The sequence below is a fragment of the Canis lupus genome, chromosome 24 (assembly GCF_048164855.1).
Source record: "Canis lupus baileyi chromosome 24, mCanLup2.hap1, whole genome shotgun sequence".
NCBI lineage: Eukaryota > Metazoa > Chordata > Mammalia > Carnivora > Canidae > Canis > Canis lupus.
This window is the reverse complement of record NC_132861.1, coordinates 9,346,078-9,368,921: the sequence shown is the minus strand read 5'-3', so window position 1 is coordinate 9,368,921 and position 22,844 is coordinate 9,346,078. Positions and strand designations below refer to the sequence as shown.

The 22,844-nt window shown below is 41.4% G+C and overlaps 2 protein-coding genes and 1 pseudogene across 14 annotated transcripts in view; 1 reads left to right on the top strand and 2 right to left on the bottom strand.

The window, feature by feature from the left end:
* N4BP2L1 (NEDD4 binding protein 2 like 1) overlaps positions 1–3,590 on the bottom strand; it is a 33,364-nt gene extending 29,774 nt beyond the window's left edge. For 2 of the 4 annotated variants that reach the window (XM_072795548.1, XM_072795551.1), the window contains exon 1: positions 3,190–3,590. In XM_072795548.1, coding sequence (XP_072651649.1) covers positions 3,190–3,359 — 170 coding nt within the window. In that variant the 5' untranslated portion in view covers positions 3,360–3,590. The remainder of the gene's footprint in view (positions 1–3,189) is intronic. The other 2 variants (XM_072795547.1, XM_072795550.1) reach the window with 2 other exon arrangements.
* A 5,260-nt stretch (positions 3,591–8,850) lies between these two features.
* N4BP2L2 (NEDD4 binding protein 2 like 2) overlaps positions 8,851–22,844 on the bottom strand; it is a 72,599-nt gene continuing 58,605 nt past the window's right edge. For 7 of the 10 annotated variants that reach the window (XM_072795531.1, XM_072795532.1, XM_072795527.1 and 4 more), the window contains 4 exons: positions 15,179–16,938; positions 12,399–12,484; positions 11,112–11,155; positions 8,851–9,025 (listed from right to left, as the gene is read on the bottom strand). In XM_072795531.1, coding sequence (XP_072651632.1) covers positions 11,132–11,155; positions 12,399–12,484; positions 15,179–16,938 — 1,870 coding nt within the window. In that variant the 3' untranslated portion in view covers positions 8,851–9,025; positions 11,112–11,131. Of the gene's footprint in view, positions 9,026–11,111; positions 11,156–12,398; positions 12,485–15,178; positions 16,939–22,844 lie in introns of those variants that run through there. The other 3 variants (XR_012016195.1, XM_072795535.1, XR_012016196.1) reach the window with 3 other exon arrangements.
* On the top strand, positions 18,142–18,727 carry LOC140615722 (aurora kinase C pseudogene; annotated as a pseudogene).

Genomic DNA, 22,844 nt, shown 5'->3' with positions numbered 1-22,844 from the left:
AATTTTTTTTTCATGAAATAGAGGTGATAAGACAGATTTAGGGGGCATGCTAAGTTTTTAGTATTCTGTTGTACTCAAAACTTTCTTAAACCTGATAAAACTGTTTTTTAAATATTTCCAAAGAATTTAAATAGGTGGTTTCAACATCCCAGCCCCTTCAAACTATAAAAACATATAGGTAAAAAGCACAGAAATCTAACATTGATTTGGAAGACACAACATATCCTAATTTCAATAACATTTTTATTATATCTTTAATAAAATGAGAAAAGCAGGAAGAAAGATGAACCCACATTTGTAAAAACGATCTCCTCCAATTTTTAAAAACTTTTTATTTTTCTGATTCAAAAAATACATATTCATTATGGAAAATTTGGAAAATACAGAGAATAAGGAAAATAGAATTTCCCAGAATCCAACAATACTTCAGATAGCCTTACAGTTTTACGACTTTCTCCACGTGTACTTTTTAACAATTAGCCATTTTTCTTCTCACCTCACCCGACCCCCCAGAAAAAAGGGGAAGACAGGTCCTTGAGGGTCACGGCGGGTGACGTTCGCCGCACCACTTCATCCTGGCTGAAGGCTTCCCTTCTTGCTGAGCTGTGCCCTGTTTCCCTTCTTACTTCCCAGATTGCTACACAAGTGCACAAGCCACCATCCCCACCACCACCACCAAAGCAGGGCCAAGGCTCCTCTGCCTCTAGAACTCCCAACAGGAGAACTCACAAAGTCAACCTCCAGCTGCCTGCTTCATTTCAGAGCCAGGCTTCTCCCCAGTAACACCTTGAAGATTTATCTCCGCTGATCAACATCTGAAGCAGCAACGAATACCTCGTAAAATATATACAACATTTAAAGTTTAGCAAGTTCTCTCACACACATTTAACCTCTGCGAGAGTCTTCTGAAGTGGACAGAGCAGACATCCCCATGTAACAGAAAAGGAAACTTAGGTGCAGAGGAGCTGAGCAAAAGGCCAAAGGGAAGTGAGTGGCAGAGCTTGGATTTGAAGCCATAAATTGACTCCAACGTCAGAGAGCTCCTGACCTAGCCATTACTAACAAACCATTCTTAAGACTGGCAAGTAGAAATTAAGAGCCAGAGGGATCTTCAATAAATCACCTAATCTAATCCCTTCTTAGTAGCTATAGATAAGGAAAATAAGTCCCAGAGAAGCTAGGTGATTGCTGAAAGTCACCAGCTTTCGTGATGAAGAAGATCTAAAGGCACAATCTTCAGACTCCCAGGCCAGTGCTCACTCCAGTCGTCCCTAGAGAGATGTTCTTTAATAAGCTGGTCTCTCATCCGGTGTCTTCTGGTTAGCCAAATGTCAACCAGGAATTAAAATCCTAAAAGTGTAGAATGTTAGAGCCAGAAGGGACCTTAAAGACCGCCCAGGCCAACCCACTCGCTTTACAGATAAGGAATCTAAGGTTCAACATCCCACGGATTTGATGTTCAATTCTATGCACTTTTCCTTCCACTTGTCATATCACTTCCCTTTTAAGTAGTTAAAAACAAAATCTGGCCAAAGATTTTACTTCCTTCTTTGACACTCAGCGTGCCACAGGCCACGGATCAGCAAAATCAAAGTGAAACTAAATGGGACTTGAATTCAGAAGATACTCAGTTTGTAACAGATGTACCCACCAGGACTGTGTCACAAAATACCCAAGTTCTGCTGATTTCTAATCAGGCTCCCCCACTCTCCACCCTCCCTCCCTAATCAGAGAGGCCTGTTGAAATCCATGTGTTTTAGGAAAGGGTGCCAATGACCCTTTGGAAGTCACCACCCCTTTAATCTGTAAAAATGTAGCAATACTGTTTTTGCTAAAGGCTTGACTCCACCAATCAGCCAGGAATCCTAATTAAACTGGCAGCACATCACCGGGGCTGTCACAGTTCCCTGACCCCAATGGATTGAGACCCTGCTCCCACCATCTTTGTGTATCACCCAGATCAGCTCCTGAATGTAGCCTCCTCGATTGTTCTGTAGCAGTTCCACGGTTCTATGGCTAGCCTTACTTCTCTAAGGAGATGGAAAGCTCTTTGAGGGCAAGAGGCTCCTTCTATGGCCCTTCGCTTCAAGGAACTTGAGGAAGGATACACAAAACCGTGTGCAAAACCCAGCGCAGTCACAGAGGTGTAAACAGGAAGCCAAGGAGCCCAGAGGGCGAGCACCTACCGGCGGGGAGGGGTAGCTGCTGGGCAAAGTGACAGATCCGAGTCTTAAAGGGCTAGTGGAATCAGTCGGGCAAAGGTAGGCGGGAGGCAAGCCAGGCAGGCGGGCCAGCGTCAGCAGAAGCAAGGAGAGAAACAGTTCAACGTAGCATCTAGTGCAAAGCGGGGGCTGTGGGCATGAGGCTGTCGCGGTGGGCCACAGGGAGGCGGCAGGCGGCGGCAGGCGGCGGGCCCGCGCACCTCCCGCTGCCCCGTGCCGGGAGCGCCGCTTACGCAACTCGGGAATTTGGGCGCCCGAGGCGAGGCTCCGCTAATGACCTCCCGCCGAGGCCGCGCCAGCCCCTCCCCGTGCACCTGTGCACCTTCGCAGCTGCCAAAGCAAACGCGGGGCTGCTTGATTCCGCTCGATTCTCCACGCGGGCGCGCCCCCCGCCCCGCCCCGGCCCCGACCCCGGCCCCGGCCCCGGCCCCTCGGTTCTCCGCTCTGCTTTAAAACGCCTGTGGACGCACCGTGGCGGGCGCTGCGCCAGCGGCCGGCCCGCGGCGCTCTCTGCGGTCCCCGCCGGGCTCCCGAAGAAGACTCCCTGCGGGCCTCCGGGCCCCGGCGGGGAGGCTGCGGGGGCTGCGGGGCTGCGGGGGCTGCGCGCTGCGGGCGGCGACGGCTCCCTCCGCGGCTGGCCCGGGGCCCGGGGTCCGGCTCGGCGGCCGGGCAGGGGCCGTGTCCTCTGGGGCTTGCGCAAGGCGCAGCGCCGACACCGTCCCCCCGGGAAAGCGCAGCGTGGAACCCACGGGACGGGCCGCGGCCGCGCGGGCACCGGGGGCGGCGCGGGCTCCCCCGCAGCAGGCTCGGGCCGGGGCCGGGGCCGGGGCCGGGGCCGGGACCGGGGCCGGGCGGACGCGGTGGCGGTGGCGGTGGCGGGGCGCGGGGCGCGGGGCGCGGGCCGGGGCGGCTCGGGGCCGGGCTCGCTCGGCGGGGGTCCGCGCGCCGCCCAGGCCGCTGTCATTACCTGGCCAGCGTAGTTTTCCCCGAGCCCGGGAGGCCTCGCAGGAGGTAGAGGTGTTTCCTGAAGCTGTGGCGGCGCGGAGGTGTCCCACGCGGGGGCGGCGGGGCTGGCGGCCGAGGCTGCTGCTGCTGGAGGCTCAGCCTCCCAAAGGATTCAAGGAAACTCTCCTCCATGGGGTGGGGGCTGGCTGCGAGGGCCCCGGGCTCCCTCCCCGAAGTCACGGTCTCGGCCAAAGCTGTTGTTTTTGTGGCTCTCCGGCCATGTGATAGATGGAGGGGCGGCGCTCGGAGCCCAGCCCCTCCTTCCCGCCCCACCGAACCGCGCCGCGTGGGAGGGGGCGTCCCCACCTGGAGAGCCGCGGACGCTGGGAGACCTGGGCGCGCCCCGCACCCCGCGCCCCGCGCCCCGCCCCGCGCCCCGCGCCCCGCCCCGCACCCCGCCCCGCCCCCGCCCCGCCCCGCGACCCGCTCCCTCGCCTCTGGCCGCCCTGAGCCCACACGGGAGAGGCCCTGCCCGGTGGGACCCTGGGACGCTTCCCTGGGCCTCCGGCCTCGGCCTCGGCCTCGGCCTCGGCAGTCAGGCCCTCTGCCACAGCCCTTCTCCACCCCACCCCCGACTGGCCCAGACCTTGAAAGTGAAATCATTTTGGTCGACGATTAAACAACTGTGAACAGCATTCTGAATAGTAACAGTAAAGTCCATTGTCTCCCCCATTTATGAGCACCAATATCTGGCTAGTGTCCCGGCGGCCAACACGCTGTCCCAGGGCCTGTAACGTTTCGTTTCTTTTTTTTTTTTTTTTTAATCCTTCTTTAGCCTGCCAAAAATATTCTTAGAAAGCTTTGTTGCCTCTACATAACTTTAAATCTCATCATCAGAAAAATGCACCCCTTAAAACTCAGATTGATCTGGCCACAGCTACAGAAACTAGGTCTCCTGAGAAGAACTATACTGCCCAGGTACTTGCTCTGCTGCCACCTGAAAAGATACGGCCTCTCTGGAACTCTTTCAGCTCCCCAGGGAAAGGAGCAGTCTACTAAAATCATTTATAGAGAAGTATCCAGAATTAAGTTCTAAGTTCCAGGAACTGATGAGCTCCAGTTGGTTGATCACCATAGCACTCTCCAATATTTCACACTCAAGGGTGTGATAGAGCGATCCTATTTTCTGAACCAAAATTCAAGATGCATGGACAGAAAGAGACAATATTGAAAATACCATGCTGGAAAAATCCAGCGTATATGTGGCTTTGGCTGTAATAATTAACTGTAAAGTAAATACATTTTGTTTCTGGCAGCTAAGGTATGAACATTTTGAAAAGGAATTGTGAAGAGAAGCAATTTCCTTCTGAAACAAAATCCAGAGATTTCACAATAAACTTTGGAAAGAAGGACTCACGTAGGGAGGGAGGGGTCTGTGCTGAGAATTGCACCTTCCCCCCTGGGATTCCCCTGGAGAGGTGGGGCAGGGAGATGACCTGCTATCCCTTGAAAATCCCTTCCCAGAATCAGAGGAAGGATCTTGGCACTGCTGAGAAAACTAGAATTTCAAAAGCTTCTCTCTATATTAGGGCAAAACCATAAGGAACAGATAACACGCATGACTCATAAAAATAGTGATGCTTTAATATGGGTATCCTCTACTTCTATGTATTCTATATACTTCTTATAAGAGTTTTTGCCCACCCTCAAATTACTACCTTTTTCATTCTAGACTTGCACTGTACGATACAGGCTTTTGAACGCTTGAAATGTGGCTAGTGCAAATTGAGATTAAAATACACACACATGAAAAAAATGTAAAATATCTTAGTAATTTGTATATTGACTGTTGAAATAGTAATATGTCGGTGTGTTAATACAGAATTAAAGTTAATTTCACTTGTTTCTTTTAGCTTTTTTAATACAGCTACTAGAAAAGTTTAAATTACATATGTGGATGGTTTATTTCTATTAGTGCTGCATGAGACCTCCACCTATTTCTATTTCCTTCTACAGAGACGGCCCCAGGCAATGTGGGAAAGGACATGGGGGGGTGCTAGAGATTTGGGGGTCTAGAGGTTTCGGCATATGGAGTCTGCAGTGTCTGTGGCAGATGGAACACCCTAGTAGAGGCTGAGAAATAGGACTGTTGCTCAGAAGAGAGGTCTGAGCTAGAGACAGCTTTGGGAATCCTTTCCAGGTGAGAAGATAGATGATAGAGCAGACAGCTGAAGACGGGGCACTGGACACACCAGTATTTAAGTACTGTGTCTTTGAAGTGGAGTTGCCAAAGGAGAGTATAAGAGAATGATCAGCAAAGCAGACATAACTCTGAAACAGAGAGAGATGTATGGAGGCCCAGGGAAAAAGAGCTTCGAGGAGGAGAAGATGGTCAGTAACACCTGGAAGTGACCCTACACACTTTTCTTTCAAGCCCCACATTTAACCAGTCAACAAGCTCTGGCTGTTTTTCTGATTTAGTCCTCTAAACCACACTGTTTAAAGTTATCTGTGTTTCTGTATCCCCCCACTAGACTGTATAAGTAGGAACAGTGTCACCCCTGTCACCCCAAGATCTAACACCACCACCTGGGATTCAGGAGGTGCTCAGTAAGTGTATGTGAACCTGAGCCACTTTCTCAATAGATAAGTGTGAGCTTGGGATTTACTAAATATTAAAAATAAACAAAGATCGTGGTGATGTCAGCTAAAGAGTAAACTGTAAGTAAACATGTTGACGGATCAGAGATCTAGCTTGCTATTAGCCGCATTCAGATCTTTACTGTTTCTCTCTGGGTGGCAGCTTCCAGAGAGCTGGGCTACACCGGAGTCAGAGGATCCCTGCGATAACACTCCTTAGTGCCCTCATTTCATCCAAACAACTTTTCAGCTTGAGGGTTCCATTCCATGTCTCCCTCATGTGATGACCAGCACAATCTGACTTTGCTGCACTAGAAACTATTAGCATGACAGGTGTAAGGAAAATTATATAAGTAATTTTTGACAAATGCAACCTTCAAATATTCCTCTAATTACGACTGCTTTAAAAACATGGGAAAATAAGGAGGTACACAACAAGAACTAGTGGAAACCAGGAATGTAACCCTCAAACCTACAGTTCCAAATAACTCAGGATTTAGAATGCTTATTTGTAAATCAGCCCCCGGTTTCTACCCCAGAGATGCCAAGATGGCAAGAAGTCTGAAACCAAGATGGAGCTTCCAAAGCAGTTTAACCAAACGCCCTTTTAACATAGTAGAACCATTTAAAATATGTAGGCAGGACCTATCCCAATCCTCTTTAATCCTATGTCTTTTCTTTCCCTACCAAAAATTTTCTGATGTTTTTACTCAAAAATATAAATTAGTCTTATCCACATACATGCTCCTCCTGTTATATATAACTGGTATAAATGGAAAGGACTGGAAAGAAGTTTACCTTTGCCTGCTTAGCTGTTTCTGTGGTGGACTCCTGATTGCTCTAGCACCTCCACTTGCACCTGCTGCCACAGATTCTGCACAATCTGACCAATCAGAGATAGGACTTTGTCCCTCTCTACTAACACTGCTCCCTCATGGCTCTTCCCTCATCCTCCCTTAGAAGCCAGATGGAAGCTGCAGGAAGCTAGAAGTTAGGGGAAGGGGGACAAGGGAAGAGAAACAATGTAGCAGGTATATGTCTACTTGGTTGAATTAACAGGACATGCACAGGACTCTGGTGGCCTGGGAGAAGTCTGCCATGTGGAACGTTCCCTGGACAAGACTGATTTTGCTCACTGTACCCCACCTGCCTCTACCTCCCACAATCCATTCCTTATTTTTTTAGTACCATACCCCTTCCCCAAGGTGAGGACCATATCTTCTTTTCCACAGCACCTATTTCACTAGCCACAAGGGCACTTGAGGACTATAAGCTTTAAGGAGGAAGCCTGGGAGCAGGAGAAAGTGGCCCCAGCCCATTTTTCTAAAGTTCCATCTTGGAAATTAGGGCAAGATAATAAAGATAGGGGCTGGAGTAAGCTGGAGACATTCTGGAACCCAAGTACAAGCCTGGATAGATGGTCACCTGCTTTGCATCAGTACAGCATGGAGGTGTTTCAGAACTGGTCACTACGCATACCTTACTAATTGTTAAATATTCACAATATTACCCTTGGGGAAGGCATGGCAGTGTGAATTCTATGTATTCATTAGACATCCATAAATACCGCCAGTGAAGGCCCCCTAAGGAAACAAGGATTTGCCAGATGCCAGAGTCTCCTCCACAGCTGTCTGTGCTTAGATGCTAATACTGTTGTTCTTCCCTGGAATCATCCCATCCTGGACCAAAAACAAGGCCAGTTTCACAATGGCTCTAGGAGCCTGAAGAGGAAGCAAGACTCTTGAGGAGTTCAAGCAAACACTGACGACCCTGGTCTCCGTCTGGAACAGACTCACCATCTAGGAGAAAGATAGCTTTCTTCTAGAGCTATATGAAATGAGTATAAGGAAAAATATAGAGCTATTTTAAATAAAGCCCTCAATTTCCAATAAAGATGGAAGATGGAACACAAATATTTAATTTCTACTCCCTCTTTGAAACCTCACTAAATTTTTTTTTTGGGGGGGGCAGTTGTTTTGTTAATCTTTTTAAGCATAAACCATAATAAAAAAGAGAGAAGATTAATAGCACCAAAATTTTGAAAACTGGAAAGACCAAGTGTTAATTAATTTAGCAAAAACAAACAAAAAGCCCAGACCCAAAACCCCAACCCTCTCCCCTAAAAAACCCTGAATTATAGAAAGCCATGAGTTAACAGAATTTACCCTGCAAAACCCCAAAATTTCAGGAACTAGAAGATCCGGGGCTGGAACTGGGGCTCTAAACAGGAAGGTCAGTTGGAAGTCTGTTTAAGAAACAAATATCCAGAGTCAGGCAGTTGCCCATCTCCTAGAGAAGCCAGGAAAGTTTATTCCCTGGAGATCAGACTGGATAGGGAGGAGTAGGAGTAAGATAAGACAGTCAGGGCTCCCTTTCTGAAAATGGAAGGATTAAGTAAACTCCTACATGTTGGATAGTGAGTAATCACCCCTAATTTCTGTTTTTCGAAGATGAATTTTCACATCAGAAGTTTGTTAAATACAACTAAACTAAAACAATTTAAAAAGATGGTTACCTGTCATATGGTGGAAGTCCCACAATTGCTAATCCATATCCTTGAAGTCAGATAGATTTCAGAATTCAGAATGAGTGTGTGTGTGTGTCTGTATACAGTATGTGTGTATGTGTATATATAACACCTTACATTCTGAGTGGGGGCTGGGTAGCCAGTGGTAATTAAACACATTAATATTTCTGCAATGAAATGTTATAACTGAACAGTCACACTAGGTAGGATAAATAAAGAGTAAAACTAAGTTTTGCTGTTTGAGTCAAGTTTTGCTCACAACTTAGCTTTAATGCCAAACATTTAAGAAACAAAACAAAACAAAAACTTTTTGATTTTCAGAGCTTTTTTGGATTTCAGAATTTTAGAAATGGAATCACAGACCCATACTTGAATATAAGGCCTACCCTTCCAACCTGATGTGATTTTTAAAATAAATTACTCAAGTTTTCTGTGCCTTATTTACTTCCATAAAACAAATTAAAGTAGGGCAAACATCTTCACAATTAGATAATAAAAAGTTCAAGTTGTTACCTCTTTTGTTGAGTTTTTTATTATTCAAATAACTAATCAAGAACAGTTGAAAAGATTATCCAAACCAGTTTTGGTATCCTGTGAGTATATGGCTGACAATAATCCTTTGGGTGGGCACTGAGCACTCTTTCTTGATGGTGAGGATCTTCAACAGCACCAAGAAGACTGAAGAATTCAACTACAAACAAAACACAGGCCAAACAAGTCCAGACAAAACAGTGACTTACATGGAGTCAGCTGTCAGTGTCTCAGGCTATTTCCCTATTTATGCCACTCCCCTGCATGTAGACCTTCACTCTCCCCCACAATCCCCACACCCTGCCTGGTCCCACCTCATGTGACAGACAGAGGCAGTCTCCCTGACAGTGCCTGACCTCCTGTCTTTAAATCCACACCTGTCCTCTGTACCATTCCCTGAGGATCCAGCTATTTACACTAGAAAGTTCATAATAAATACACTAATTCATGCAAATGTGTTACCAAGTTTGTGGAGTCAATGTTGTTGCCAGAAACACAATTTCTGTTCTGCCTGGGACATTTCAAAGACAATGCCGGCACCCAAGGGGTATTTAGAGAAGGGGAATTAACCCTTCTAAGAGCCTATTATTTTTCAGGCACTATGTTAAGTACTTTGCACAAGTTATGTCACTAATCCTCATTTAATATTCCCTTGACAGGTTGCTATCATAAATCTTTTTTGCAGGTGAAGAAATTGAGGCTCTGAGAGGGTGTCTTGTTTAAGATCACACAGCCAGACAGCAAGAGCTACAAGATGGGAACACATCCTCATTCCAGCACTCTGCCCCACCTCTTTACCCAAGCAACAATAAAACACCCTAGCAACCAGCAGCAGGAAGAGGATCTTGAAATAGGCAGGGACTTGGGGCTCCTAGAGCCAACCACATTCTCCTGCTATTTCCCTCCTTATACATTTCTATCTACCCCTTGAGGCCCACTAATCAGTACATTATGCCAAACACAAAACAGGGAGGCATGTTCTCATCATAATTGTTAAAAAAAAAAAAAAACCTGTACATAGCTACAACACTCATAAAGTTCCCCCATAAGAACAGATTAATAATTAGGGGTGACTGGTCTGTAGGAGAAGACCAGAAAGCAGTGTAGCATGAATGTGAAAGATGAATATAATAATCAAAAGTATATTCCAGAAAGTGTCCTTGACACAATATATCCAAATTTAGCAGATGGAAATGACTCGTGAAATGGCCACAGCCAAATATGTCCATGCTGGCTGCGTGCAGCTTGTATTGTACTGGTGTCACATTGGAGCTGCCTCATGAAGGAGGGAGGGAAAACACTTCTTCCTAACTTCAGTCCTAACATAAACTCCATGAGGGCAGGACTGTTTTCACTGCTATAGCCCCCAGGTATCAAACAATGTCTGGATTGAGGCTACTCAATAAATAGTTGTTAAACGAATAAATTAATTTCTTCACCTCCTTTCTCTGGAATTCCTCTTAGCCTCTTATCCCTTCTCAGACTACATTAATCCCACATTTTCTAGTAGTCCCCCAAATCTCAAACTCTTCTCCTAAACCTTTCGTCCTTCTCACAGCAGAACCAGGTTTAAAAGAAACAAAAACATTTTTATTGGGTATATGTATATTTCTAGCTGAAAAATGGAAACACAGAAAACTCTTAGAAATAAAATTAAAAGGAAGAAAGAAAACATATGGTAAATGCAGAGTGCATTCAATTCTTCTTATCAAAACCATGCACATATATACCAAAATCATAGCAGCTGTGTTTATTTCCTAATTTAGGCATTTGAAAAAAAAGTGCAATGTGTTTATTTTAATGTCAGCTTGATGTCAAGTTTAAAATAGAATGTAAATCTGTCTACATGTTTTACCTCCTTTCCGAAAGAATTGTTTAATATTTAAATATAACCTCTATCCCTAACTCCCAGCTTTTATCACACAACAATCTGGGGTGGAGGGGCGGGGGTGGTAATCCCTCATAAACTGTGTGTTGACAGAATGCTCTAAAATATGTTCTAACCAATAAAGTTGAGAAATAAATTTGGTAACAACAATCTAAGCTTTGTTGTTTTTCATAAAAAGATCTACATTTAAAGGAAATAGAAAATCACATGTGCAATAGCACACAGGGTTGCTATGGTAATAGACTACATTTTTTATATTTACTCTTCGATTTTGGTACATGGAACTATTACAACCAAATAATGTCAACATCCACTTCCTTCTGATCATACAGAAGTCTCTGGAATAAGTTGTACTTACAGTTCTAGATATTCTCATTTTTAACCAATCTTCTTCTGTCTTTTCTAGAAATTATAATTAAAATACATAAAATAATGATTAATATTTGGCATTGGGGTTAAGTTTATCATCATTAAACTCATGTAGGAACATTCTCAAAATGGCAAAATAAACCTTATAACCACAAATGTCCACTTAAACATTTAAAATATTGGGGTTGTGGGGGCGCCTGGGTGGCTCAGTCAGTTAAGCATCTGCCTTCAGCTCAGGTCATCAGGTCATGATTCTGAGGTCCTGGAATCAAGCCCCTAGTTACACTCCCTGCTCAGTGGAGAGCCTGCTTCTCCCTCTGCCCCTGCCCACCAGCTTATGCTCATTCTCTAATGAATAAATAAAATCTTAAAAAATAAAATATTGGGGTTGGTGTAAGAGTGTGTAAGTGTATGTGTGAATGTGTATGAGAGAGAGAGAGTGTGTGTGTGTGTATGTGTGTGTGTGTAGGTGTGTGTGTTTAGGCAGCAATAAATTCTCCATGGGGATTGAAAAGAAATAAGAAGTTTAGAAAAATGTTACTTAGTTTTACTAACTGGGCATATAAAACAAATCTACTTTTCCCGCAGCTGTGCTTATATGAACCGTTAAGAAATACCTACTATCCTGCACTATATAATTTTATGTTTCACTAAACCTTGCTTTTACCATTTATCTCACAATGTACCCCTAGCATTGCCTCTGGGAATATTCAAATAACTATCAACTAATGTCAACTCTCTCCCCATTACATTATACGGTGTGCTGCCTTTTCCAGAATTTCTATTACCTTTCTAATCTTCCCCACCAGTCTTCCTCCACCTACCTGGAAAATTAACAGCCTATCAGAATGGTCATGTCTTTCACTATGGACCAACAGAAAATACCAATAATGAGGTGCTTCCAAGTCAAGTAAATATGAATCTAATTTGTAACTATTACTCTATCATACCAGGATAAGATTGAGGGCTGGACAGAAGATGTAATGAAGAAAGGGCTCTCCTAAAATGGGCACCTCAGTAATCCACAGTAGGCCCTTATATCAGCCTACATTACAGCAAAGTTAGGGAATTAAACACAGTTTTCTCTTTGGAACTAACTGAAAGAGCATATATTAGCCACCCATCAACATACAGTCTTTTTCTAATTTAATATAAGAGATGTAGCCCTTCATACTACATTTGGTGATCAGGTTTTGTCCAATTGTTTGTTGTGTTTTTGTTTTTGTTTTAAGAAATCAGTTAGAGAAGTTCTTCTTTGAAAGCCATAAAAATATACCTCTAGTGAAGTCTTCCATTGCGAATAGATCATCTTCAGTGTCTTCCAGTCAAGGGAAACCACACAGTCATCAGGCATCAAAGATTCTGTGAAAATAAAAGCGAACAAATTTCATCTCCAATGTCATACAGATTTTTTACCCTAAATGTGAAGATATGCAAACATGATATTTAGACTGATATAATGGTAAGAACCTGGTTTGGAAGATATTTCACTGATGGCTAGAGCAGGAGTTAGTTTATCTCAGGCCTTTATTATTAAACACTATCCTGACACAATGGAAATGCTTATTTATACATGTAAAGGGATATGTATCATAGTTCAAATTTTCATTAAGTAAAAATATATATCAATAATAAATATATTATAACATATATATATATATATATATATATATATTTGCTTCAAGTGGCATTGTCACAGGGCATAGAAATTCAGGTAGTTATCCTTTCCCGTGATAGGTAGAAACAGCACAACTATAGCAAGTTTAGTCTTACTGTAAACTATTCCTTCCACATAAGAGTGTCTGGGGAAAAATCCTCACAGACAATTAAGATGTTCACAAATAAGTCCAAACACTGATATATACATATCAGCCATATCAAATCACACAAAATTTTTTTCCTATACACACATGTCCCTGGCAATATGAATAGTTTGGTTTCTTCAGACCTGTGTGTGGTTTTACTATATAATACCTCCTAATACTAGGATTCATTTGAGCTCCCTGCTTCATTTACAAGGCCACTAGCCATACATGCATCAAAGCTTTGCTTCTCCAACTTGGCCAAACAAATCAGCTGACAGTTTCCACTTAAGTTTTTCCTCTCCTTTTTTAAGCACCCACAATATCCAAATGTGAAATTCTTTCCCTATATATTTTTTAAGCTACATTTGTATAAGCACTGCTTATAATTCATTTTCACATTAAAGCCATCCCCCAAAAAACCATAACCCCATATTCTCTTCAACAATCCCTTAAGCACTGCTAACCTGGCTCATAGAATATTCATAAGTTTGTCATTTATATTTTCTGTGTGCAATAATTTTGTTTTGTGTTAGTCTTGCTCCCCATTTAGAAGGTAAGCAATTTGATGAATGAGGTCTATTTCCTCTGGAAAGCTTTCCAAAGCTTAATTAATGGATGCTTGATCATTACTGTTGATTATGATGGTATTGTGCATTCAAGGGAGGAGGAGGTTTAGAATCTTTTCACACCAGTGCCTTCATGTTTTCTGATGTTAATTTAAGACAGTGATTGTTAATCTTTTCAAGTCATGCGCTGACACCCCCCCCCCCCCCGTCCCAGAAAGTGATAAAATCTATTAACTTTCTCAGAAAAATGGTTCAAAATGACACAAAAATTTTTTGCATTCATTTAGAATATGGACCTAGGACTAGGACCCCTGACCTAAAATGACTTCACTTATCTTTCAAAATTCCCTAAAGCAAATGCTTTTTAATTTTTTTAATTGGTACATTTCTCCAGTGTGTCTAGGATAGCATACTGTAGCAAACAGTTTAAGGAGTGATTATTCACAGTTTACAAAAATGATAAACATAATGCTAGACCCTCAAGAGCAGGTTAATAACTGCTTGATGCCTCACCCTGAGACTTAGCCAGTCTTGGGTCTGGGATCTGGGCCCCAATTTTGTCCAGAACAGCAGAAATTTAGGAGCAATGTAAAAACCTCTGGAAGATAAGCTCTGAGAGAAGAGCAGGACCCAGAGACCCTGGTATGGGTCCTCTACTTCTGGTATGTTTAGAAAAGAAAGAATATCAAAAAGATACAGGAGAACTGTGGGGAATGGAGCTTTGACTTCTTGGCTCTTACAGTTTCTGTCCCCAAGGAAGAGGACACATTCAACTCAATTAAATCACTAACACTGCAACTGATTTACAGATAAGGAAAAATTGGAATATGTGTTCAATTTCCTAAGACTTTTGGCATCTTAAATATATTATTTAGAAGTTTATTTAGAATTTTACTTAGGATATTACAAAAACATTTTAATGTGTTTTAATAATAGGTGGATTTTTCATTTCCAAAAACAAGAGCCAGAAGGAATCTTTGTATCTTTTTCAGATAGTTTTAAAAATTCAACTTATTTCAGATATTTTTTCATCATTTAACCTTCACATTTCCACCCTCTTTACTATTCTGTTATCTATGAACCATACTGCGAATGAGAAAGGAAAGGGCCATTTGCCAAACAAGGAAAATGTATAAAATAGGAAGATTAAAAAAAAAAGGGGATAACCCATCTCTATTTGTTTCATTACTGTTTGCCTGCCTCATCCTTTGTTCTTCTCAGTGTCTATTTATTTATTTATTTTTTAAAGTTTTATTTATTTATGATAGTCACAGAGAGAGAGAGAGAGGCAGAGACATAGGCAGAGGGAGAAGCAGGCTCCATGCACCGGGAGCCCGACGTGGGATTCGATCCCAGGTCTCCAGGATCGCGCCCTGGGCCAAAGGCAGGTGCCAAACCGCTGCGCCACCCAGGGATCCCTCAGTGTCTATTTATATAGAGAGTCCAAGGATTCTAAGTGCTCAAAGACATTTAAGACTGCTGGTCCTTGAGGTGGAGGCCAGCACATGACTGAAGATCAAGCACCATTTGCTATGGGTCCTCTACTTCTACTGCTGAAAAGTGAAGGGAGATCAATTAACTGCATGAAATCACTAATACAGGGTAGAAACACTTCAAAAAACTACTCATATATGTTAAGATGAACTTTTTTTTTTTTTTTTTTGGAGGGAATAAATATAATTTACCCATTGGAACTCCGGGGGATCCAAAAAGCTTTACTAGTTGAAAGGCAAACACTTGTGATAATTGCAGCTCAAGGGAATCAAAGCCAGTGCTTGTTAAATCTTGGTCATCCTCAGTTTGCAAGAACTGTAAGGGCTTAGGTTCTTCCCACGTCTTCAGCCTTTTGTCGAAACTTTCACTTAAAAAGTGAAGATCAGAAGTGACCCTAAAAGAGTAGAAAGGATCAGGTTGGCTACTTAAAATTTCTGAAGAACTAAATCCTCGGTCACTTAGTTGGTTATCTACTCTTGTCTGAGATTTGAAAGTCAAAAATGATTTCTTGCTTGTAAAAGATACCATCTGAAAGCTAGCTGTATATTGTAGCACAAGAGAAGGAATAGGGTTTTTGTAAAAATATACAGAGTGCCTTAGTCTATTAAATGGCAGGTAATAAGAATAAGATTGTCTACCAACATTTAGAGGAAGATCTTTGATAATATCAAAGTAAAACCACGATGGATGATGATAATGATTCAAGGTCATAAGTTTTCGTGTATTCTCCTTTTTATGATTTATTTCTGAAATTCTATCTTTTTCTTCTTCCAAAATAATTTCTAGTCCTTTGCTTTCTGTTGACAAGCCACATGACCCTCTTTCTTTTACACTGATATATCTCTGTTCCAGTAAGTTAAAGTTTGGTGCCAAATTGAAAATCCTTTTCTCTCTCCTTTTCTTATTCTTTGTTGAGTGTAAGTCACTCTTTGGGATATCCAGTTTAGGCAAGCAGATTCTAATGATACTTGTTTCAGTTTCTATGAATGAATCTGTATTCTCAGTTGGAGGTGACAAATCTTCATTTTCTATCAATAGTTTCTCCTCTATCAATGTTTCTGGACAGCTCCTTGATACTGAAGTTTCTTCACAAGCAGAGATCAATGTAATCAATTGTCCCCTGCTGTCCGGAGAGACCAGCTTTTGCCATCTATCTTTCTTTGGTCTTTGTTCACATATAAACTTATGAGGTCCCTCAGGCCAGCTCCCTAAACAGGGTTGTCTCTCAGAGCCCATCCATAATTCTTCATCAGATAGATTGTTTGGAAAAAAAGCCCAATAGTTGTTTTCAGTTGCATTTATTCCTTGTTTCTTTCTTAAATCTTTCTCTAAGGTTCTGGACCCATACTGATGGCAAAGAATTGCTTCATTTGGGAGTCTTTTATCTACCTTCTCTCTCTTCTGCATAGATAAGCAGGAGATGTCAGTGGATCCACCCTGGATGTCTGATGCCATGGGTTGCCCATTTCCAGTATGCTTTCCTATCTTCGTGTAGTCATCACTTGCTACGCAGGAAAGATCCTGAGTCACTGTCAGGCAAGTAACAGAGTTTTCATTTGACATCAGTGACATATTTAGAAACAAATCATTGTTTTCTTTAGAGAGGTAATTTTCTGGTGCATTGTCCAGCTCAATTTCAGATGTAACATTTGGAAAACTCTCTTCAGGATTTATGCTTTTCCACACTTCATCTTTGTGGCCATTTACTAAATCTCTTAGTTCATCTCCCAGTTCATCAGTGAAGTCATGCACCGATTCTCTTTTGGTGTCTTCCAGGTCTTCCTCTTCACTCTGGGATGGGTCCTGATCCCCTGGTATATGGTAACTTAAGATTTCAAATGAGTTTTCTCCCATGATTTTACTATGACTGTTCTGCTTTTTATTTCTTTTTCTGTTTCTCTTCTGTTTGGTTTTGCTGAGCCTGTGCCCAGTTTTCTTCAAATCTCTTTCTCTGAAATATAAAAGAATTAAGAACATTTATCACTTAATTATTTGTATAACACTAGCAACTAAAACATACTCTTAATGTGCAAATCACTAGTACAAGAGATTTTAAAGCATTGTGTACTTTGTAGTATAGTTTTAAAATTTTAAAAAGAGAAAAACTTTAATTCTCTCAACTAAAAATGAGTACACTTTAAGGAAGCTACAAGTCATTTTCACATACTTGTTTCATAAATCAGTAACTTACAAATTATAAAGCACATTTGATGACAAACAGCAAAATCCAGGGTTTGCAGATGCTTCTAATTGCCTACCTCGCAGTGGTTCTAAAGCAGAGGTTCTACCACTACTTAATGAGGTTTGTAAGTCTGTAGAGGCATTGTAGGTGGTCACAATGACTGGAGATGTGTTACTGGCACTTGGTACTGAGGCCAGGGGTGTTTACCTTCCTGCAATGCCAGGGACAATACCACAGTAAAAAATTATCCCACCTAAAAGAATATAGTGTTCTTTATTCCTACTATAATAGTATTTCCATTGACCACACTAAAAGTTCACAGTTCTCCTTAATTAAAGATAATCTTTTGATTCTAAAAGAAAAAAAAAGAGGATTTAGAACATTATCTAATTTAGAACATAAAGATCTAGTTATCTTCTATAAGGTACAGATAGAGACATAGTAAAATGCAGTGGGGGGAAGGACAATAGACACAGCTGAGAAAAAAAAAATCCAGGATAGAGAACAGAAACAAAACAAAACAACAAACAACAAACAATTAAACAAGCAAACAAACATGGAAGCCAAAAGAAATAATGAAGGAAAAATTCAGTTGACTGGCTGGGTGTTGGACAAAGGAACTTGTTGAATCTACCCCTGTCTTCTGGCCTGGTTTATTTCATCCCATGCTGTCAGGCAATTTTCAATAGACAGGAGCCCTGAACACCTTGTTCTTTGTCACCTAATTGCTACTGCCCTTGTTTCCACATTCCTGGATGTTAGCATAGAAAGAACATTAAGGAATGCTAAATTACTAAGGAGAAGTTGTGATAGGACTTCTGTAAAAAAGATATCAAGTAAAGAATGCCAACATTGGCAGTAACTCATCATGGTCAGTAAAAGCTGATTCAGTGAAAGCTTTAGCAGAAGCCTAAGGTGCAATAAATTAATGAAACTCATACTATAGACTAGGATGTTACTCTAAAAACACAGCCACAATAATGGAGGAATTGGCAGATGCTCTGACTTACTGCCATGAGAAAAAGGTGATTCACGGGGATATTAAACCAGAGAACCTACTGCTCGGGTTCAAGGGTGAGGTGAAAATTGCAGACTTCGGCTGGTCTGTGCACACACCATCTCTGAGGAGAAAGACAATGTGTGGGACTCCGGACTACTTGCCCCCAGAAATGATTGAGAGGAGAACATACAATGAGAAGGTTGATCTATGGTGCACTGGAGTACTTTGCTATGAGCTGTTGGTAGGATATCCACCCTTTGAGAGCCCTTCCCATAATGAGACCTACAGACGCATCCTCAAGGTAGACCTACGATTTCCCCCATCATTACCTTTGGGGGCCTAGGACTTAGTCTCCAAGCTTCTCAGATACCAGCCTTTGGAAAGGCTACCCTTGGCCCAGATCATGGAGCACCCCTGGGTCAGGGCCCACTCGAGGAGGGTGTTGCTTCCATCTGTTCAAATGGCTTCTTGAGGGCTGTCTGCACCTGTTTCATTGTGTTTGTTCAGAGCTTTGCTGGCTCTCTTATCTTTTGTTTCTTCTAAGATGCTAATTAATAAAAGCTGAATCATTTTGTAAAACAAAAAACAAAAAAACCCACAAACTCTTCAGCAACCTCTGATCATCCTCCCACAGGCTCCCAGGAGAGCTGGGAGGGCCAGCCAGCCCCCAGGCCCCACCACTCTCTTTGCCCAAACATGAAGCATCCTGTTGCAAGTAAAGGAGGAAAAGAATGGGTAGAGTTTATTGTTGCCTTATTTACTAAAATAAATGGTAATAGACTGAGGACTTTAAACTCATGTCAGGACTGGTGATTCTATGGAAATAAATGCACTTAACTTATACTTTTAAATAGCTTTCCATGGCACAAGGAAAAGGGAGCCCTAACACATGTAAATGGGAGTTTTTTTCTCAACATAAGGATTATATTTATTTTTTTATCACTACATTAGAAGTGAAAATAAACTGCAAGTTGCAAATGCATGCCACTTAATGAATATTGAACAACAGATACATCCACTGTAGCTCAACTTCTGGAGATGCAAGGACTACATAAACAAAGGTCATCAATGGTAAGATGACTGACAGCATCTGACAGCTAGAATGTATGTATCAATAGAAAATTTTAAAAAGGGAACTACTCCTGACCTCTTAGCCAGTGAATAGGGGTGGGAAGACATCAGAAGATGCCTAAAATCTCTACACACACATAGGTTTATAAACAAACAAAAAAAAAAAAGCCCCAAACTAAGACACTTAAGCAATGCTGATATGTACAATTCATGACCAAAATGTTAATAACTTTCTATGATATCAGGAATCCTAATGCCCACAATGTGACTTTGAAAACTGACTCAAAAAAAACAAAACAAAACAAAACAAACTACTGCATATTTGCTATGTATTAAAACTAGTTGCTTTACACATATTAACTCATATAATTTTCACAGCAATGATACTTGCCTTACTTCACAACAGTAAGGCAAATGCTAGTTTTATCCCCATCTCAAAAAGACAATTGAAAAAAAGAATTTAAAGAGTTTGCTCAGCTACAGCGACTGTGGAAAACAGTAGTATGGAGTTTCCTCAAAAAATTAAGGACAGAACTATCAAATGATCCAGTAATTCCACTGCTGAGAATATTGAGAATGTATCTGAAGGATACAAAAACACTAACTCAGAAAGATATCTGCACCTCTATGTTTATAGCAGCCTAATAGCCAAGACAGAAACAACCTGAGTATCCATTGAGAAATGAAGAGATAAAGAAGTGGTATATAGGGGATCCCTGGGTGGCTTAGCGGTTTAGCACCTGCCTTTGGCCCAGGGAGCGATCCTGGAGTCCTGGGATTGAGTCCCTTGTCGGGCTCCCGGCATGGAGCCTGCTTCTCCTTCTGCCTGTGTCTCTGCCTCTCTCTCTCTCTCTCTCTGTGTCTATCATGAATAAATAAATAAAATCTTAAAAAAAAGAGAAGTGGTATATATAAATATAAATATATATATATATATATATGTATGTACACACACACAGACACACACACACACACATACACACACAGAATATTACTTCCTCACTAAAAATGAGGAAATCCTATCATTGACAACAACATGGTTGGAACTTGAAGGCATTATGCCAAATGAAATAAGTGAGACAGAGAAAAGCAAATACTCTATGATCTTACTTATATGTGACATTTAAAAAACGAAACAAAACAGGGACACCTAGGTGGCTCTGTGGTTGAGCATCTGCCTTCTGCTCTCATTGTGATCCCAGAATCCTGGGATCAAGTCCCACATCAGGCTCACCACAGGAAGCCTGCTTTTCCTTTTGCCTATGTCTCTGCTTCTCTCTGTGTATCTCTCATGAATAAATAAAATCTTAAAAAAAACAAAACAAAACAAAACAAAACAAAAAAAACCCAAAACCCCCCAGTCACAGATAAGGAGATCAGAGTTATAGTTACCAGATGTTGGGGCCTGGTGGAGGAGGAATTAAAGGAAGGTAGTCAAAAGGCACAAACTTCCAGTTATAAGATAAATAAGTCCTAGGGATGTAATATACAACATGATGACTATTACTAACACTGCTGTGTGGCATACAGAGAAGTTGTGAAGACAGCAGATCCCAAGAGTTCTCATTACAAACAGGATTTTCTTTTTTTTTAAATTGCATCTATATAACATGATAAAATGCTAACTAAACCTTATTGTGGTAACCATTTAACAACATATATAAATCAAACTATACATGCTATATACCTTAAGTTTATATGATGATAGATGCCAATTATTTCTCAATAGAACTGGAAAAAGAAAAAAATTTGCCCAGTGTCACATGGCTACCAGCAGGATTCAGACTAAAGCTGTCTCTGAGAGTCCACACTCTGACCATCATGCAAAACTGCCTCTTGATTTTAAAAAAAAGAGAATTTTATAAAATCACTTGCCTTCTCTTTCTTCTCTCCTTCCTTTCATCTTTGAATTGTCACATATACATAAACACAGAGATATTCAGTTGATAAGGGCTGAATCCTTCCAATGGAAATTGGGCCTTGACTCCTATTATCACCTAGTATATAGACTTTTCTCTTGTCCTCTCTCCTTCTGAATCAAAGCAAATAATAAACAGCAACAGAAATTGAGAGGAAATGGTGTGGAGCAGAACCATTCCCATCTCCCTAATCAGCCTTTATGTCAAGGGTCCCTATGAGTTTTAGACAGATGGCCTAAAACTCAGATAGGCATAATGGACATAAGGGTCTTCTTCTGGGTATTTGTCACAGGGTAGAAGTAGTGAGAAATGATCACATTCTGGATATATTTTAAAGGAAAAGCAAGCAAGTCTTGAAAATAAATTGGATATAGAGTATTAGAAAAAGGTCAAGTATGAGCAAAAGGATTTGGGCCTATTGAAGGGACAAAATGACCATTTATTGAGACATAGAAAGAAGCCTATGAAGGGTATAGGTTTAGAGACAGGGTTGCCAAATCAGTTGGCTCAAAATTCAGTTCAGAGTTTGAACCAATAAGTTAATCTGTCCTTATAGCAGAGGTTAGAAAGTGGAGAAGATGAGGGTTTTGCCAATACACCTCAAGCGTTCTTTTGTTTGTTGAATGGATTACAATCCGATAGCTAGAGAAAGAATAGTAGAAACCTGCTAATGATGAAAATTCATGTTTGTAGAGAAGTTAACATAGATCATGAAAGAATGAGATAGCTTAAAAAATAAACTATCAAAGTCTGAGAGATCAGGCAATTTATTAAGGTAGTTTGCTAAAAGAGTCAGCCAAAGGAGACCCTAAGGATTGGAATTTCAAGTGAAAATACAGCACAATGCCAAGAAGTATGAAAATCAAAAGGCTGACTCCACAGAGAAGTGTGCCTGCAACTTGTACTGGTTCTGTACCATGAAGCTCTCTACAGCTACCATACTTGTTCTGGTACTTGGACCAGGCCTTCTAGAAAGGAAACACAAACCAATAACTGACTTGTGAAGCACTTGGGAGAGAGGAAAAGGGATGATGATGATAATTTGAGTTAGAATGTGTAGGCATGGAAGGTGGCTATTCAATAGTAGATGTATTTATAAAGTGTGGGAGGCTCATCAAACCTGTGCCAAGGCTCATTAAGCTTGATCTCATTTGTGCTCATTCATTTAGGGATGAATGGCACCATTAAAAGAAAAGAAACATGACTACATAGAAGTTAGTCATGGAGAAGAAATCAGGAGAGTTGGAGGCACAGGCTGTAGCTTAGAAAAGAAAAGAGTAAGAAATGAACAAATAGTAACACATCTCTGATTAATAATATTTTGTTTTCTAGATGATGGCTGAGAATCCAAGCTCCTGGGTAGGAATGAGTGAGTGTACCTCTTAAGAATGAGAAAAAGAGTGTTTGTTCAGAAACAAGCTAACCTGACCCAGTAAGCTGTGACTTGAAGACAGAGGTGAGAAAAATATCCAGATAAAGCCAAAACTAACTACTAGGGAGAAAAAAAAAAAGTATCCTAAGTGCCTAAATTTCATGAAAATAATGAATAAGGGGCTAAAACCGGTATTTTCCATTGCAGAGGCCAACATACTAATTCATAAAGCATGAGCAATAAATGAAGTAAAATTCAATTAAAGCACACAGATTATAAAAAAGAGCTCTCACAGCTTTTTGGAATGACTGTA